General features: G+C 54.7%; 1 protein-coding gene across 4 annotated transcripts in view; it reads right to left on the bottom strand.

Annotated features, from left to right (window-relative positions):
* The window catches only part of LRP1 (LDL receptor related protein 1), a 136274-nt gene that overhangs the window by 91470 nt on the left and 25618 nt on the right, over positions 1–19186 (bottom strand). For all 4 annotated transcript variants that reach the window (XM_074530904.1, XM_074530906.1, XM_074530905.1 and 1 more), the window contains exons 3-6: positions 13206–13343; positions 9090–9209; positions 8195–8323; positions 7779–8042 (exon numbers count right to left, since the gene is read on the bottom strand). In XM_074530904.1, the coding sequence (XP_074387005.1) occupies positions 7779–8042; positions 8195–8323; positions 9090–9209; positions 13206–13343 (651 nt within the window). The remainder of the gene's footprint in view (positions 1–7778; positions 8043–8194; positions 8324–9089; positions 9210–13205; positions 13344–19186) is intronic.

The following is a 19186-nucleotide window of genomic DNA, read 5'->3' as shown; positions in this document are numbered from 1 at the left end:
CACAGGAGGTGGGGAAGAGCAGGAACAGGGAATGGAATGAGCTGTGGAGGGCAGCCAAGGGACTGCTAATTACTCTGCCTTAATGAGCCCATTCCGTGGGCACAAATATTCCACAGAGGCTGAGGGGGAGGCACGGGGGCACTTGGCTTCCTTCTGGGTGAGAGGAGAGAGACACAGGCTCGATGGGAACCCGGCACCGGGGTGATCTGGGGGGGAGGAGAAAGCAGAAATGGGGCCAGGAAGGGTCCCAAGGGGCTCCTGCAGTGAGGATGGACACACAGACGTGTGCAGGGACACACAGACGTGTGCTGGGACACACAGACGTGTGCAGGGACAGACAGACAGAGGTGTGCTGGGACACACAGACAGAGGTGTGCTGGGACAGACACGCTCCTGTCCATGTGAAATCAAACCTGGGCACTGATGACTCAGGACATTCGTGTCACCCTTTTGTCCCCAGCAATGTGGGAATGCAGCTCAGCCCTGGGGGGGTTTCAGGGGCTCTCAGTCCCTTTGGGGGATTTATTTCTGTTCCCAACAAGGGAAGTCAGAGGTGCTGGGCAGAGCACAGTGGGGTCCTGAGTGTCAGATCTTCGTTAAGAGACTGATTAAAATCACCATCATGCCACACAATGAGCTGGTGTGAGTGCACGGCTCCAGACAGTCCCTGTGTCCTTCATCCCCTGTTCTCCTCATCCTCTGCTCCCTCCAGCTCCTGCTTTCCTTCATCTCCTGCTCCCACCCAATCCCTGCTTTCCCATGTGGTCCCTGCTCTCCTCTATCCCCTTCTCCCACCCATCCCATTCTCTGTTCCCATCCATCCTGGTCCTTGCTGTCCCCTATTCCTTCTCCCCTCCATGTACTGCTCCCATTTATCCCTTGCTCCCATTTATTCCCTGCTCCCTTTCATGTCCTGGTCCCATTTATCCCCTGTTCCCATCTATCCCCTGGTCCCATTTATCCTCTGGTCCCATTTATCCTCTGCTCTCCCCCATCTCCTGCTCTCCCCTATCTCCTGATTTCCTCCATCCCCTTCTCCCCTCCATGTCCTGCTCCCATTTATCCCCTTGTCCCATTTATCTCCTGCTCTCCTTTATTCCCTGATTTCCCCCATCCCCTGATCTCCCCTATCTCCTACTCCCCTCCATGTCCTGTTCCCATTTTTCCCCTGCTCTCCCCTATCTCCTGATTTCCCCCATTCCCTTCTTCCCTCCATATCCTGCTCCAATTTTTCCCCTGCTCCCATTTATCCCCTGCTCCCATTTATCCCCTGCTCTCCCCTGTCCCTTCTCCCCTCCATGTCCTGTTCCCATTTTTCTCCTGCTCTCCCCTCTCCCCTGCTCCATTTATGCCCCATCCCATTTATCCCCTTTCCCATTTATCTCCTGATTCCATTCATCCCTTGCTCCCATTTATCCCCTGATTTGCCCCATGCCCTGCTCTCCCCTATCCCTTCTCCCCACCATATCCTGTTCCTATCTATCCCCTGGTCCCATTTATCCCCTGCTCCCATTTATCCCCTTCTCTCCCCTAACCCCTGCTCCCCTATCCCTTCTCCCCTCTATGTCCTGCTCCCATTTATCCCCTGCCCCATTTATCCCCTTCTCTCCCATCCCCTGCTCTCCCTCATCTCCCAATTTCCTCCCTCACTGCACCAAGAACAGCCACAAACAGTTAAAAAAGAAAAGAAACTCAACAGAAAGGAACCACGAGATGAAGTTACCAATCATCCCCCTCTCCTGCCAAGTGAGTTCACGTCGGAGCCTCTTTCTTGGCCAGGATGAGGCAGCAAGGAAGAAAAATAGCTTTCCATGCAAAGTGGGGGAAGAAATGTACTTGGATTCCTCTGCAGGCCCTGAAATCAATCTGTCCCAGCTCCTCTCCCTGCCTGCTGGCACGGGGACAGCCCATTCCCAGTGACACTGAAATGGAGTCAATGAAAACACCCCCAGAGCTGGGCAGCTCGGGATTGATGCTGCCCAGGAAGGGATTTTAATGCTGGCCAGATTGTTGGTGTTTGGGGTTTAGAACGCACTCAGGATCAAATGTCCTGATATTTCAAACTCCTTCCCGAGGGTTTGCTTTAGAAAGGAAAACAACAAAGCTTAAATTGAGAAATAATAAATCGTGGCACCTCTGCAGCCTTTCCCCAGCAGCCCTGCAAGGAGCCTGCTGAGGGAAATTCCTGCAGAATTGGTGACTGCTCCTGCTGGGAAGGAGCAGAGCTGGACTGGGAAAGAGCAGAGCTGGGACTGGGAGAACAGGGCTGGACTGGGAGAGCAAAGCTGGGACTGGGAAACCAGGGCTGGGACTGGGAAACCAGTGCTGGGACTGGGAAGGAGCAGTGTTGGACTGGGAAAGAGCAGAGCTGGGACTGGGAGAACACAGCTGGGACTGGGAGAGCAAAGCTGGGACTGGGAAGGAGCAGTGTTGGACTGGCAGAACCATGCTGAGACTGGAAAGGAGCAGAGCTGGGACTGGGAGAACAGAGATGGGACTGGGAAAGAGCAGTGCTGGACTGGGAAGGAGCAAAGCTGGGACTGGGAAACATTGCTGGGACTGGGAAGGAGCAGTGCTGGACTGGGAGAGGAGTGTTGGACTGGGAAGGAACAGAGCTGGATTGGGAGAACAGTGCTGGGACTGGGAAACCAGTGATGGACTGGGAAAGAGCAGAGCTGGGAGTGGGAGAGCAGTGCTGGACTGGGAAACCAGTGATGAACTGGGAGAACAGAGATGGGACTGGGAAACCAGTGCTGGGACTGGGAAGGAGCAGTGTTGGACTGGCAGAACCATGCTGAGACTGGAAAGGAGCAGAGCTGGGACTGGGAGAACAGAGATGGGACTGGGAAGGAGAAGAGCTGGACTGGGAAACCAGTGCTGGACTGGGAGAGGAGTACTGGGACTGGGAAGGAGCAGAGCTGGACTGTGAGAGGAGTGTTGGACTGGGAAGGAGTAGTGCTGGGACTGGGAGGGTGGCACTGGGACTGGGAGGGCAGAGATGGGACTGGGAGGGTGGCACTGGGACTGGGAGGGTGGCACTGGGACTGGGAGGGTGGCACTGGGACTGGGAGGGACCAGCACCAGCACTGGGATGGGGCAGTGCCAGCTCCAGGCACAATCACTGCATTCCCTGGCATCACCAAGCTCAGCTGCTGATCAGACCCTCCCAGTTCTGACCACGCAAAAAAAAACACAGAAAAGGGGAAAAAGAAAAAGGGGGAAAAGAAACTGAAAGGGTGTGAGAAGGGGAGGGGAAGGGCAGGGACAGGGCAGCCACCCCAAGAGCCAGGGACGAGCCCAGAGCTCTCACTGCTGGCACGTGTTCCCCAGTATTTTTCCACAGTGCAAGCAAAGGGCTCCTGCCTTGCCCTGAGCGTCACCCGATCACAGAGCACCGGAGACAGGGATTTAACACCTCTGTCACCACTGCCATGGGGACCCAGAGGTGACAGCACAGCCCTGGCCTGCTGCCAGCCAAAGGTGGCATCCCAAGGACAGTCCTGAGAGGTGTCCCCACCTTCTGGTGTCACCTCTGGGGGGACAAGGACATGAATCTGATGGAAGGAGGCACAAATCCCTCTGTCAATGCCACCACGGGGACCCAGAGGTGACCAGCACAGCCTAGCCTGCTGCCAGCCAAAGGTGGCACCCTAAGGACAGTCCTGAGAGGTGTCCCCACCTCCTGGTGTCACCTCTGGGGGAACAGGGACGTGAATCTGATGTTAAATCCCTCAGAGATTTAACACCTCTGTCATCAATACCAGCTTGGGGACCCAGAGGTGACAGCACAGCCCTCGCCTGCTGCCAGCTAAAGGTGGCACCCTAAGGACAGTCTAGAGAGGTGTTCCCACCTCCTGGTGTCACCTTTAGGGGACAGGGACATGAATCTGATGGAAGGAAGCACAAATACCCCAGAGATTTAACACCTCTGCCAATGCGGCCATGGGGACCCAGAGGTGACAGCACAGCCCTGGCCTGCTGCCAGCCAAAGGTGGCACCCTAAGGACAGTCCTGAGAGGTGTCCCCACCTCCTGGTGTCACCTCTGGGGACATGAATCTCATGGAAGGAAGCACAAATCCCCCAGCACAGCTGCTTCCCTGCCAGGATTGCTCAAGGATGCGATCCCTGTAAAACAACCCCAGGATTGCAGGACAAGGCCAGCAGGATAAGCTTGGAGAGCTGGGGGAGAGCAGAGAGTTCTGGCCATGACACCAAAAGCAGCAGCACAAGATTTTAATTATTATTTTTTAGTGCTCTGTTTGGCTCAGAAATTCCTTGGAAGCCCGAGTGCAAACAAACAAGGACATTGTCTGGGGGGAACACGTGGAGGTTGGAATCTGCTTGAGAAATCCCACGGGATCACAAAGTCCCCGGAGGTCAAGGAGCTGCCACGGAGCACTGAGGGTCCAAGGGGAGCTGTGAGAGGTCCCCAAGTGTCCTCTGCCCCATCCCAGAGGGGTTTAGGGGTTCAGATGAACCCCCCTGTGCCATCCTGGTGCATCCTGAGCCTCTGTCCTTGAGCCTGCCAGGCATGGAACGCTGCAGGATTGTCACAGGGAGAGGAGGAGAGGGACAGCAGGATGGGAGGAAGGGTAAGACAAGTTCCTCTTGTTGCAATTCAGTGCTGGCAGGAAGGACAAGCCCTTCTCGTGCCTCATTCTCATCAGGGGAGTGAGGACAGAGGGGACACTGAGCACCCAGGATGGTCCCTGTGGAGATGGGGACAGGCTGGACCCCTCCCCACATCATCCCACCCGTGCTGACCATTGCCACCAAGCCCTGAGGTACCCAGAGCCCCCCAGCCCAACTGATGGTGGAGAAAAATGATCCAATTCCAACACGAAACAGCAATTTTTGTAACAGAAAATTCCAACACAAAACAGGAATTTTTTTGTAAGATAAATGGATGGAAGGATTCACCAGCCTCTGATTTTTTAGTGTATCCCAGAAAAGGACCTGAGGGTAGGAAACCAGACCTGAGGTACCCAGAGCCCCCCAGCCCAACTGATGGTGGAGAGAAATTATCCAATTCCAACAAGAAACAGGAATTTTTGTAAGAGAAATGGAAGGAAAGCTTCACCAGCCTCTGATTTTTAGAAAAAGGACCTGGGGGTAGGGAAGCAGCCAGCTCAGATCAAGTGAGAAAATCAGTGCCTGTGACAAATACCCACGGGCAGCGAGGTGGGAGCCGAGGGGGACGCGCTGCAGGAAGCCCTGAGGAGAGCAAAAAGCAAAAAGCTTCGGGAGTGTAAAGACCGAGGGGAACAATGAAGCTCTGAGGACACCGGGTCGTGCCAAGGGCTGTGAACAGCCCTCATTTAACACATCTCCCGGGGCACAAGTGACAGAAATCGCTGCAGGACAGGGAGGCAGGGGAGCCTCGGCCCAGGGTCTCCCCCTGCTGCTCCCCAGCCCCTCAGCATCAATCTCCCCTCATCAGAGGGGTTTGGAGCTCAAACCCCATTAGCGGCAGGCACCAGGGAGGTCCCCGCTCCTGCTGGGAGCAGATAATGCCATAAAGAAGGAAATCAAGAGGGAAAGCACTAATTGGATTCGCAGCGTCCTGCAGGAGAGTGACATTATCTCCTCATCCCCACACCAGTGGCACTGGGGGGAATTCACTCCTCACTTCCTTTGTGATGAACCAGAGGCGCCTAAAGAGACCCCCTAAATTCCAGGGACACCCCAAAATCCCAGGGACACCCCCTAAAATCCCAAGGAAAGCCCTAAAATCCCAAGGAAACCCCAAAATCCCAGGAGGGAAGCAGGAAGCTGAGCCCTGTCCTGCTCAACTCCACGTTATCTACGGCCCGGGGAGAGCAAAGGGTGAGGCCTCACCCTAAAAATACACCCAGCCCTAAAAATACACAGGGTGAGCTGAAATTAACTGTGCACACACACCCTGGGCAGCGGCCACAGCCTGCCCTGCCCTGCCACACACAGAGCCCGGACCCCCAGGACCCCCAGAAACCCCAGGATCTTCAGGACCCCCAGGAGCTCCAGGATTCCCAGAAACCCCAGAACCCCCAGGATCCTCAGGACCCCCAAAACCCTCAGGACCCCCAGGACTCCTGGGACCTCCAGGACCCTGAGAACCCCAGGGTCCACAGGATCATCAGAACACTCAGGACCCCCAGGTCCCTCAGGACCTCCAGGACACCCAGGATCCAAAAGATCCTCAGGACCCTCAGGATCCCCAGAACCTCCTGGATGCCCAGGACCCCCAGGATCTTCAGGACTTCCAGGATCTCCAGAACCCCCAGGACCCCCAGGATCCTCAGGACCCTGAGAACCCCCAGGACATCCAGGATCCTCAGCACCCCCAGTCTCCCAGGACCCCCAGAACCTCCAGGACTCCTGGGACCCCCAGGATCCCCAAGATCTCCAGAACCCCCAGAACTCCCAGGACCCCAGGGACCCCCAGGATCCTCATGGCTCGCAGAACCCCCAGGACCCCTGGGACCCCCAGGACCCTCAGGGCTCACAGAACCCCCAGGACCCCCAGAACCTCGAGGATCCCCAGGACCTCCAGAACCCCCAGGACCCCCAGGACTCCTGGGACTCCCAGGACCCTCATCATCCCCCGGATTCCCAGAGCCCCCAGGATCCCCAGGACCCTCAAGATCCCCAGGACCCCCAGGATCCAAAAGATCCTCAGGACCCCCAGAACCCCCAGGATCCTCAGGATCCCCAGAATTCCCAGGATCCTTAGGAGTCCCAGGACCCCCAGAACTCCTGGGACCTCCAGAACCTCAAGGACCCCTGGGACTCTCAGAACTCTCAGGATCCCCCAGGATCCCCAAAACTCCCAGGACCCTCAGGATCCCCAGAGCCCTCAGGATCCACAGGACCCTCAGAGCCCTCAAGATCCCCAGGATCCTCAGGATCCAAAAGATCCTCAGGACCCCCAGAACCCCCAGTTTCCCCTGGGACCCTCAGGATCCCCAGGACCCCCAGAACTCCCAGGACCCCCAGGATCCCAGCTCAAACCCCACTGCCCTCAGCAGAGAATCCCTCTCAGCTCTGAGATGCACCCAGGACCTTCACTCCTTTGCAGAAATCTGTCAAACCCAATTTGCTGGATGAGCCAGTGGGTGGGGTAAGGGGATTCTTCTGACCCCTGGAAGCCTCCTCATTTTCAGGAGGCAAAAGATACATCAGGGGGATGATATCAGGCAAGCAGAGACCCATTGCAAGCTCCAGATCCCCCAATTCCACCCCAAATGATTTGGGCAAAGGATAAAAGCAGTGACAGCAATGGTGTCCCACATCCCAGCTGTGGCACTCACTGCTCTGTGCATTCATGGAAGGTGCTGGAAGCCCACAGGGACCCCTCAGAGAGCACCAAAATCCCAACCAGTCACTCTCCCTCCCATCCTGAGCAGCAAACCCAAACTGGACATGGAGCTGTGACCACACTCATTCTGGTCACAAAGCCACCAGCAGAAGGAAATGCCACCAGCCACTCACACCACGACTCAGTGGCACCCACAGAAGCACCTCTGGGTTGGGAGTTTACTCTTGGTCACTTTTTGGGGTGGGATTTGGTCGTTTTTATGGGGTGGGACCAAAGGAAGCAAGAGCTGCCATCCCAAAACTCGCTCCACTCCTCCCTTTGTAATTTCTCCTCATATCTGCACACCAAGAAATTACTAAATTTGATAGAAATAATAAAAAAAAAGGAAAGGGAATGACCTGTGGGAAGTTCCTTCCCAGTTCCACCCACCATGGCCTGGGAATTGGGGATGGGGGAGCAGAACAGCGAACGGACACTCACGGTGCAGGCTCAGGGAGATGTTGATGGACCTTTCCTCCACAAAGCCCTTCAGGTTGGGGATCTTGGCACACTTGAGGATGGTCTGGGAGGCGCTGTCACCCACGTGGACCCAGCACACCGTGTCCTCCACGTAGTTGAAGTCCATGGCCGTGGTCTGCTTGGCGCTGGTGGGGGTGATGTTGGGCACGGGGGCCCCGCTCAGGTACGTGGCCAGGATGTTCTGGGAGTTGGCAATGAGCAGCACAGGAGGGCGATCCACGGGCTCTGGGGGCAAGGAGGGGACAGCAGGGTCAGGGCACAGCTCAATCCTGTGGATGTAACCCCAGGGAAGAGCCCAGTGTGGAGAATTCAGAGGGCTGTGGTGTGCAGAGCTGCCCTGAAGCACCACCTGAAGTTCTCCCTGCTGAGGTTCTCACCGTTCTTGGCTTTGCAGGATCTGTTGTCCGGCTGCAGGAGATAGCCCTCGACACAGCTGCACGTGTAGGAGCCCTCTGTGTTGGTGCACGTCTGGCTGCAGGTCCCATACACGGTGCATTCATCAAAGTCTGGGAGAGACAGGAAAAAAAACAACAAGGTTTGGACCAGGAAAAAGCCCTCCTTTGTTGCCTGAAGAGGAAATGAAGCTCCACAGTTTGTCCAAGGTGGAGCTGGAGAGGAGGGAGTGATGCCTGAGCCAAAGGGACCCTCACAGCAGCCTGCCAGGGAATCCCATCCCATGGATCCCACTCCATAAATCCCATAAATCCCACCCCATCCCATCCTATCTCATGGATCCCATCCCATCAATCCCATCCCATAAATCCTATCCCATCCCATCGATCCCATCAATCCCATCCCATAAATCCTATCTCATCCCATCCCATCCCATCCCATCCCATCCCATCCCATCCCATCCCATCCCATCCCATCCCATCCCATCCCATCCCATGGATCCCATCCCATCAATCCAATCCCACAAATCCCATCCCATAAATCCTATCCCATCCCATCAGTCCCATAAATCTCACCCCATCCCATAAATTCTATCTCATCAATCCCATAAATCCCATCAATCCCATAAATCCCCTAAATCCTATCCCATAAATCCTATCCCATCCATCCAATCCATCCCATCCCCTCCATCCCATAAATCCCATCAATCCTATAAGTCCCCTAAATCCTATCCCATCCCATCACTCCCATCCCATAAATCCTATCTCATCCCATCCCATCCCATCCCATCCCATCCCATCCCATCCCATCCCATCCCATCCCATCCCATCAATCCCATCCCACCTGCCCCATGCTGCCCCCAGCTCTCCCCATCCCCACCTCTGCAGCTCCTCCTGTCCTCAGCCAGCTGGAAGGAGTGGTTGCAGTAGCACACGGGGCCGGACAGCGTTGGGGCACAGTGGTGCTGGCAGCCCAGGGCTGAGCAGTTGGCCAGTTGTTCTACAGGGATGGAAGAGAGAGGATTTCACCCAGGATGGACACCAGGATCAAGGGTTGGGTGAGCAGGATCATCAGAGCCCATCAGGAACACCTAACCCCATTAGGAACACCTGATCCCATTAGGAACATCTAACCCCATTAGGAACATCTAACGCCATCAGGATCACCAGAGCCCATCAGGAACACCTGACCCCATCAGGAACACCCAACTCCATCAGGATCACAGGACCCAATCAGGAACACCTAACAGGGAGCAGGGGTTGGGGTGACAATTTGGGGTCATGGCTCAGGGTCACAGCTTGGGGTGATGGCTTGGGGTGACAGGTCAAGGTGACAGCTCAGGGTGATCACTTGGGTGATGGCTTGGGGTGATGTCTTGAGGTGACAGGTCAAGGTGATTGTTTGGGGTGACAGCTCGAGGTGACAGCTCAAGGTGATCACTTGGGGTGACAGCTTGGGGTGATTGCTTGGGGTGACAGCTTGATATGATCGCTTGGGGTGACAGCTTGAGGTGACAGCTTGAGGTGACACTTGGGGTGATGGCTTGCAGTGATGGCTTGGGGTGACAACTCAGGGTGACAGCTCAAGGTGACAGCTCAGGGTGATGGCTTGGGGTAACAGCTTGGGATGATGGCTTGGAGTGATGTCTCGGGATGACAGCTCAGGGTGACAGCTTGGGGTGATGGCTTGAGGTCATGTTTTGGGGTGACAGCTCGAGGTGATCACTTGGGGTCACAGCCTGAGGTGACAGCTCAAGGTGACAGCTCAGGGTGACAGCTTGGGATGACGGCTTGGGGTGATGTCTCAGGATGACAGCTCAAAGGGATCACTTGGGGTGACAGGCCAAGGTGACAGCTTGAGGTGATTGCTTGGGGTGACAGCTTGGGGTGACAGCTTGGGGTGATGTCTCAGGATGACAGCTCAAAGGGATCACTTGGGGTGACAGGTCAAGGTGACAGCTTGGGGTGATTACTTGGGGTCACAGCTCGAGGTGACAGCTCACCTGCCCACACCTGGGGCAGTGGCAGGCTGGGACTCGCAAGCAGCTGCCAGGAAATGCAGGAAATGCAGGAAATGCCTCCCTGGGGTGGCACCAGCCGCGGGCAGGGGGGCACTCAGCACCCAGCTCAAGCCCCACCGAGGGCTGGCAGCCCCAGCGTGCCCAAACCTGCGAGCACCAGGTGCCCAAAGCCCTGAGCAGCTGCCCCAGCACGGCTCACGTGGCTCAGACAAATCAGATCCCACTTCAGCAACGAGAGCTCTCACTGAAATAGTCGTTCTCAGCTCAAGCACAGCTGCAGGAGCTGCTCCCATGGGATCCAGGCACTGGAAAGGAGCTGGGTCCCCACAGGAGCAGCCCTTTGGGGTCAGGGGTCTTGGTGGAGCAGCACAGGAGCTCCCCAGGGCAGGAACAGAAGGGTTGGGGAGCACAGAGGCTCTGGAACACAAGGTCAGGCCAGGACACACATTGCTGAGTGATTAATCTGCACAGCAGCACGCTGGTTTAGGGAGTTTTCCAGCAGGATTAGCCACGGGGACAGGCCAGGAGCAGGGGACAAAGCTCCTGGAAATTAGGGAAAAAAACCCCACAGTGGTATCTCTTATCTGGACCAGAACCCCAGGGCTGGAGCTTTTAAGCCCAGGAGACAATGCAGCTATTTCATGGCTGCAGGCTCAGGAATGATGGGCATTCACTTCCAAGCGGCTCTGGATAATCTCTGGATCTGTGGCTGGGCTGAGCTGAGCGTGGTGGGGTTGAAATTCAACAGGAGAAAACAGGAACCTCATCACTCCTATTCTGTTGGGGCAGCCCCCCATTCCTGGGACACCCAAACCTCGGCTTCTGCTTGGGTTAGGGTTAGATTTGGGGTTCTCTCACAGCACTCATTTGAGAAAAACAGATTTTCATGGGTGCGCAGGTATTGCATCAGCATCAAACCATGACAGAATGTGCTGAACTGAGTGTTTTGGAGCTCACATTTAAGAGGAGAAAGCAGGAACCTCATCACTCTTACCCTGTTGGGGCAGCCCCCCATTCCTGGGACCCCCAAACCTCTGTTCCTGCTTGGGTTAGGGTTCAGGTTATCTCACAGCACTCATTTGAGAAAAAATATATTTTCATGGGTACATTGGTATTGCACCAGCATCAAACCATGACAGACTGTGCTGAGCTGAGTGTGGTGGGGCTCACGCTCCAAAGGAGAAAACAGGAACCTCATCCCAAAACAGGAACTCCTGCCCTGTTGGGGAGCACCCCATGGGGCAGCCCCCCTTTTCCTGGGACGCTCAAACCTCTGTTTCTGGTCACATCTGACATCACTCATTTGAGAAAAAATGTATTTTCATGGATGCATTGCTATCGAGCCAGCATCAAACCATGACAGACTGTGCTGTGCTGAGTGTGGTGGGGCAAACACTCAAGAGGAAAAAAACAGGAACCTCATCCCAAAACAGGAACTCCTGCCCTGTTGAGGGGTACCCCATGGGGCAGCCCCCCTTTTCCTGGGATTGTTGGACCCCCAACATGGTCACATCTCACAGCAGTCATTTGAGAAAATAGATTTTCATGGGTGCACTGGTATTGAGACAGCATCAAACCGTGACAGCTGAATGTGGTGGGGCTCACATTTAAGAGGAGAAAACAGGAACCCCATCAATTCTCCCTCATTGGGGCAGCCCCCATTTCCTGGGACCCCCAAACCTCTGTTTGTGGTCACATCTGACATCACTCATTTGAGAAAAATATATTTTCATGGATGCATTGCTATTGAGCCAGCATCAAACCATGACAGACTGTGCTGAGCTGAGTGTGGTGGGGCTCACACACCAAAGGAGAAAACAGGAACCTCATCCCAAAACAGGAACTCCCACCCTGTTGAGGGGTACCCCATGGGGCAGCCCCCCTTTTCCTGGGACCCTCAAACCTCTGTTTCTGGTCACATCTGACATCACTCATTTGAGAAAAAATTTATTTTTATGGCTGCATTGGTATTGAGCCAGCATCAAACCATGACAGACTGTGTTGTGCTGAGTGTGGTGGGGCTCACGCTCCAAAGGAGAAAACAGGAACCTCATCCCAAAACAGGAACTCCCACCCTGTTGGGGAGCACCCCATGGGGCAGCCCCCCTTTTCCTGGGATTGTCGGACCCCCAAACATGGTCACATTTCACAGCAGTCATTTGAGAAAATAGATTTTCATGGGTGCACTGGTATTGAGACAGCATCAAACCGTGACAGCTGAATGTGGTGGGGGTCACATTTAAGAGGAGAAAACAGGAACCTCATCAATCCTCCCTCATTGGGGCAGCCCCCATTTCCTGGGAACCCCAAACCTCTGTTTCTGGTCACATCTCACAGCCCTCATTTGAGAAAAAATATATTTTTATGGCTGCATTGGTATTGAGCCAGCATCAAACCATGACAGACTGTGCTGAGCTGAGTGTGGTGGGGCTCACGCTCCAAAGGAGAAAACAGGAACCTCATCCCAAAACAGGAACTCCCACCCTATTGGGGAGTAGCTCAGGGGTTAGCCCCCCTTTCATGGGACCTTGTTACCCCCAAACCTGGTCACATCTCACAGCCCTCATTTGAGAAAAATATAATTTTATGGCTGCATTGCTATTGAGCCAGCATCAAACCATGACGGCTGAGTGTGGTGGGGCTCACATTTAAGAGGAGAAAACAGGAACCTCATCCCAGAACAGGAACTCCTACCCTGTTGGGGAGTACCCCATGGGGCAGCCCCCCTTTTCCTGGGATTGTTGGACCCCCAAACATGGTCACATCTCACAGCCCTCATTTGAGAAAAATATAATTTTATGGCTGCATTGCTATTGAGCCAGCATCAAACCATGACAGCTGAGTGTGGTGGGGCTCACATTTAAGAGGAGAAAACAGGAACCTCATCCCAAAACAGGACTCTCATCCCAAAACTCCTCCCCTGTTATGGGGTACCCCACTGGGGACCCCCGCTTTCCCGGGCCCCCCAAACCTACCCCTGCAGTGCGGGCCCTCGTCGGAGCCGTCGAAGCAGTCGTGGAGGCCGTTGCAGAGTTTGCTCATGTGGATGCACAGCTCCGTGCCCAGGCAGTTGTGCTCGTTGGGTTGGCACCGGGACACTTTGCTCTGGGGACCTGCAGGGCACCAAAGGGCACAGGGGTCAGCACAGGGATTGTGGCTCCCTGGGTGCCAACGCTCTCCTTGTTCCAAGACTGCGGCACGTGGGGGCCCCTCTGAGCCCAGCACAAGGAGATTTAATCTTCATTATTAACTGGAAAAATTACAAAGAAGGGCAGGTTTTATTTTTAAGCTCCTCTGAAAAGAAGCAAGGCATGGAGACAAACAACAAACACACCACAAATCCATGAATGGCCTGAAAGCCCAGGAAAAGCTCCTGCAATGTCCAAGCTGGAGGTGGCTGCAGGGGTGACAACGAGCCCTGCAAATCCTGACCCCTCTCCCTGCCCCAAATCCACATTTCAGGGCTGAACACCAGAGCTGCCACCACATCTCTGCCCAGCCAAAACACTGAAATCCCATTTTCCAGGGGCTGCTTGTGCCTCCTCACCCTCCCCTCAGCAGGGCTGGCAGAAATAGCTCTGTGGATCCCCCCGGGCCCCCAAAAGCAGTGAGAAGAGGGGATCCACAGAGTTATTTTGGTGCTATTTCCACAGCACACAACGTGTCCAAGCACAGTCCCATTTTAGCCCAGTCACCTTCACCAGGAGCTCCAAGAGCAGAGTTTGCCCTAAATAAGCTGCAGCTCTCCTTGGAGAGGAGTGTGACATCACACACAGAGCTCTGTGTGCTGGTTCATCCTCACATCACATCTCTGAGGGACACTGGGGGTGATCCCCGGGCTAAAGGAGGGGAGAAAAGCCCTTGAAAGCACAGGGGGCTGTGGGAAGGGAACCACAAAATCCAAAGTTTGTGACACTTTCCCCCCCAAACTGAGCAGGATCCTCAATCCATCCCAGCCAGAACTTCCCTCTGTCCATCCTGGGCAGTGACACCAATTCCAGCTCAAGGGATGAATGAAAAATGGGAATTTAACAATTTAACAGGTTCTAGATGCCAAATCTCTCCTCTGAGTCTCAAACACACTCCAGGGTACATCCTCATCCCACACCTCTGAGGGACACTGGGTGTGATCCGGGCTAAAGGAGGGGAGAAAAGCCCTTGAAAGCACAGGGGGCTGTGGGAAGGGAACCACAAAATCCAAAGTTTGTGACACTTTCCCCCCCAAACTGAGCAGGATCCTCAATCCATCCCAGCCAGAACTTCCCTCTGTCCATCCTGGGCAGTGACACCAATTCCAGCTCAAGGGATGAATGAAAAATGGGAATTTAACAATTTAACAGGTTCTAGATGCCAAATCTCTCCTCTGAGTCTCAAACACACTCCAGGGTACATCCTCATCCCACACCTCTGAGGGACACTGGGTGTGATCCCACCAGATCCCTGGGCTAAAGGAGGGGATAAAAGCCCTTGGCAGCACAGGGGGCTGTGGGAAGGGAACCACAAAACCCAGGATTTGTGATCCCTTCCCCCTCAAACTGAGCAGGATCCTCAATCCATCCCAGCCTCTGTCCATCCTGAGCAGTGACACCAATTCCAGCTCAAGAGATGCCTGGAAAATGGGAATTTAACAATTTAACAGGTTCTAGATGCCAGATCTCTGCCCTGAGACTCAAACACAGCCCAGGGTACATCCTCATCCCACACCTCTGAGGGACACTGGGTGTGATCCCACCATCATCCATCTATCCCCAGGCTAAAGGAGGGGATAAAAGCCCTTGGCAGCACAGGGGGCTGTGGGAAGGGAACCACAAAACCCAGGATTTGTGATCCCTTTCTCCCCAAACTGAGCAGGATCCTCAATCCAACCCAGCCTCTGTCCATCCTGAGCAGTGACACCAATTCCAGCTCAAGGGATGCCTGGAAAATGGGAATTTAACAATTTAAAAGGTTCTAGATGCCAGATCTCTCCTCTGAGTCTCAAACACATCCCAGTATGATCCCAGTGAGCAAACTGGCCTGGCACTGGGGTGATGGGATCCTCAGGATGTTCAGGCTCTGTCACAGCCAGCAGGGATTTGACCTTCCCCTGTTTCCCAGTCCCAGAGCACCCAGCAGATGATTCCTGGGAGAATTTCTTACTGCACAGATTTATTTTTTAGCAGAGGGTTAGGCCCACAGTAATTGCAAATTATGGGTTAATTAAGCAACATCAATATATGGACCAGAAGAATGGAGGGGCTGGAGTGAAGAGCCCAATTCATCAGTCAGAACTGCTCTGCCGTGTCCATTATTCCCTGCAAAGAGCCTGGATCAAAGCACTTATCCCAAACAGGGCCAGGATTAATCCACAAGCCACTTTGTTTGCTTTTCACCATGTTGGTGCTAATAAATGAGCCAATTTATTCCATGTGACAAGCTTGTGGTACACCCCAAGGAGCTGAATTAGATAGGAATGTTTAACCTCAAAAAAACACTCAGGAAAAAATAAAAAAGGAGAGAAAAAAAAGCAATTCTTCCTCCTGCTGCAGTTGATTTGGCAACAGCCCAGGGTGATGCAGATGGGGTGGAAAATACAATGAGGGAAGAGCTGGAGGAGCAGGGGTGGGATGGTCACATTTGTGCCATCGGGATGGACAGGGATGGAAGCACTGAAGGTCCTGGTGGTGCCTCTGGGTCACTTCAGAGCTCACCAGGACCATGCCAAGAGCAGATCCAGCAGGGCAAGATGAGGGATCCAAGGCATCCTGAACCCTCACATCAATGGATGGACCAAGCAGGCACAACAAATTCCTCCCTCAGAGCCCCTCATGTTTGATCTCCAACAGGATGAAGGCTCCTGCCCAAGCCTCAGGAAAGCTCTGTGGAGCAAAAATCTGACGGTGCAAGAAATGTGTGTGAGCCACTCACACCAAACAAGCAAGAAAGGGACCTGAGCAAAACCATGGAATACTTCAAAGGAAAAGGGACCTGAGCAAAGCCAGGGAATACCTGAAGGAATCCCCAGGGAGGAAAAGCTGGCACCTGCCTGACAGAATTCCAAGAGCTCCAACAGGAGAACGCGAACAACGCTGGGCTCCGGAGCCTGAGCAGGAGCAGCGCTCACAGCCCGGCTCAAACACAGATTAAATGAGTAATAAAAGTAAAAAATGAGAGTAATAAAAGTCATTTTTCTCCCTTGCCAGGGAGATAAGGGAGATGAGAGGCTGCTGGAAGTGGTGTGAGGAAAGCCGGCCTGGCAATCCTGGAGATAAAAGGGGCTGACAGGTTGGGAATGAGCCTGGGCAGGAGCAGGGAGGCTCCACTCATGCCCTGGGCACACAGATGTGCCCTGGCATCCCTGGCAATCCCACAGCATTGCCCTGACACCCTCACAGTGTCTAGAAGTGGGAATTAGGGGAGGTGGGCAGAGCCACTGAGGAACGGGCAGCCCCTCCGGAGATCAGCTGGGCATGGAACTGCTCCTGAAGAAGTGAGAGATTCCAAAGTTTGGGGTCTGTGGTGGTGATAAAACAGAGCCAGTCCCACACGTGGTGGTGAGCAGAGAGGAGATGCCAGCTGTGGTCTGTGTCTCAGAGATGCTCCCAATTCCCCATCCTGGAAGTGCCAAGGATGTTCCAAGGGGCACAGGGGCATCAGGGGTCCCGTGTCCTCCAAGGATGAGCCCTCAGGGGGCTTGGACAGAACCCAAAGTCAGTCCCACACATGGTGGTGAGGAGAGAGGAGAGGCCAGGCTGTGGCGTCTGTCTCACAGAGGCTCCAAATTCCCTGTCCTGGAAGTGCCAGGAGGGGCACAGGGGCAGCAGAGGTCCTGTGTCCTTCAAGGATGAACCCTCAGGGGGCTTGGACCAAACCCAAGACTCAGTCCCACACATTGTGGTGAGGAAAGAAGAGATGCCAGGCTCTGGTCTGTGTCTCACAGATGCTCCAAATTCCCCATCCTGGATGTGCCAAGGATGTTCCAAGGGGCACAGAGGCATCAGGGGTCCCGTGTCCTTCAAGAATGAGCCCTCAGGGGGCTTGGACCAAATCCAAGACTCAGTCACAGATATGGTGGTGAGGACAGAGATGCCAGGCTTTGGTCTGTGTCTCACAGATGCTCCCACTTTTCCATCCTGGAAGTGCCAGGAGGGCACAGGGGCATCAGGGGTCCCATGTCCTTCAAGGATGAACCCTCAGGGGGCTTGAACCAAACCCAAGAGTCCTCCAACATCCATGACCTCCTCACAGAGGGTTCATCCAAAGCACCAGAGGCTGCTCCCAGGGAAGAGAAGAAGAAGATGGAGAGGGAAGAGCATCCAAGGGGTCCGTGCTGCCGTCACCTGTCCCCGTGGATGGAGCGCAGATGCACACAGCGAGCAGAACACGACAATCAGGACGGATTTCTTCCAGCCTCTGAGTCCTCCTGCTGTAATTTTCCAGGGCTGCTGATTGACTGGAGGCAGGCAGCCCATCCCAGCCCCCCATCCCTCCCACGGAGGGGCCGTTGCATCATTTTTGCCTTAAGGAATAAACAAACGCGGAGCAGAACCAGGAGCTGCTCTGGAGGAGATGGTTCTGCCAAGCACAGCGAGAAGGGGGAATCTGGGATGGGGGACAAGGAGATTCTGCTGGGTTCTGTGGTGGTCTGTCCACGTGGGACATGGGGACGGGTGGTTCTTTGCTCCAGCCTGGCCAGAGCAGAGATCCCAACACAGAGGGACTGGTGTAGCTGCCATCCCTGGTGTCACCACAGCTGCAGATACCCCCCAATTCCCACCCCACACCTCACCTAACCCATGGTTTCCTCACAGAGAGACTCCACCACCCCATCCAGAGCGTGAAGTGGGAATCTGGGTGGGAGAGCTGGGATTCTGCTGGGATCTGTGGTGGCTGTGTTCACGTGGGACATGGGGAAGGGTGGTTCTTTGCTCCAACCTGGCCAGAGCAGAGATCCCAACACAGAGGGACTGGCACAGCCACCATCCCTGGTGTCACCACAGCTGAGACCCCTCTGCAGACACCCCCCAATTCCCACCCCACACCTCACATAACCCATCCCAGTTCTGGGTTTCCTCCCAGAGTGACTCCACCACCCCATCCAGAGCGTGAAGTGGGAATCTGGGTGGGAGAGTTGGGATTCTGCTGGGTTCTGTGGTGGCTGTGGTGGCTGTGTGGCTGTGTCCACGTGGGACATGTTCTTTGCTCCAGCCTGGCCACAGCAGAGCTACAGGCACAGCAGGACTGGCACAGCCACCATCCTTGGTGTCACCACAGCTGTGACCCCTCTGCAGACACCCCCAATTCCCACCCCAAAACCTCACCTAACCCATCCCAGTTCTGTTTCCTCCCAGAGAGACTCCACCACCCCATCTGAGGGAGCACCTCCAGAGCTGAGCCCACCAGTGAGCCCAACCCAGCATCCCAATCCCAAAATCCATCTGGGACAGCGATGTCCCCTGGCCAGCTGCTCCCTGGGACTTCCAGGGATCTCCTTCCCTCATTCCCAGTGCCCAGGAATGCCAAAGTGCTGAGGGATGAGGGTGACACTGCTGCTGACTCTTCCTTCCTGGTGCACGTCCATCTTGATGGGAACAAAAATAATGAGTGATCCCCTGTTCGCAGGAGGGTGGGGTGGAGCCATGGACGGACAGATGGACGGATAGATGGACGGATGGATGGATGATGGATGGAGGGATGGATGGATGGATGGATGGATGGATGGTGGATGGATGGATGGATGGATGGATGGATGGATGGATGGATGGATGATGGATGGAGGGATGATGGATGGAGGGATGAAGGGATGGATAGATGGATGATGGATGGATGGACGGATGGATGGATGGATGGATGGACAGATGGATGATGGATGGATGGATGGATGGATGGATGGATGGATGGATGAGGGATGGATGGATGGATGGATGGATGGATGGACAGATGGATGATGGATGGATGGATGGATGAGGGATGGATG

This window comes from Zonotrichia albicollis, chromosome 33 (genome assembly GCF_047830755.1).
Source record: "Zonotrichia albicollis isolate bZonAlb1 chromosome 33, bZonAlb1.hap1, whole genome shotgun sequence".
In the NCBI taxonomy this organism is placed as follows: Eukaryota; Metazoa; Chordata; class Aves; order Passeriformes; family Passerellidae; genus Zonotrichia; species Zonotrichia albicollis.
Note: the sequence above shows the minus strand (reverse complement) of the source record. Positions and strands in the feature narration are given on the sequence as shown.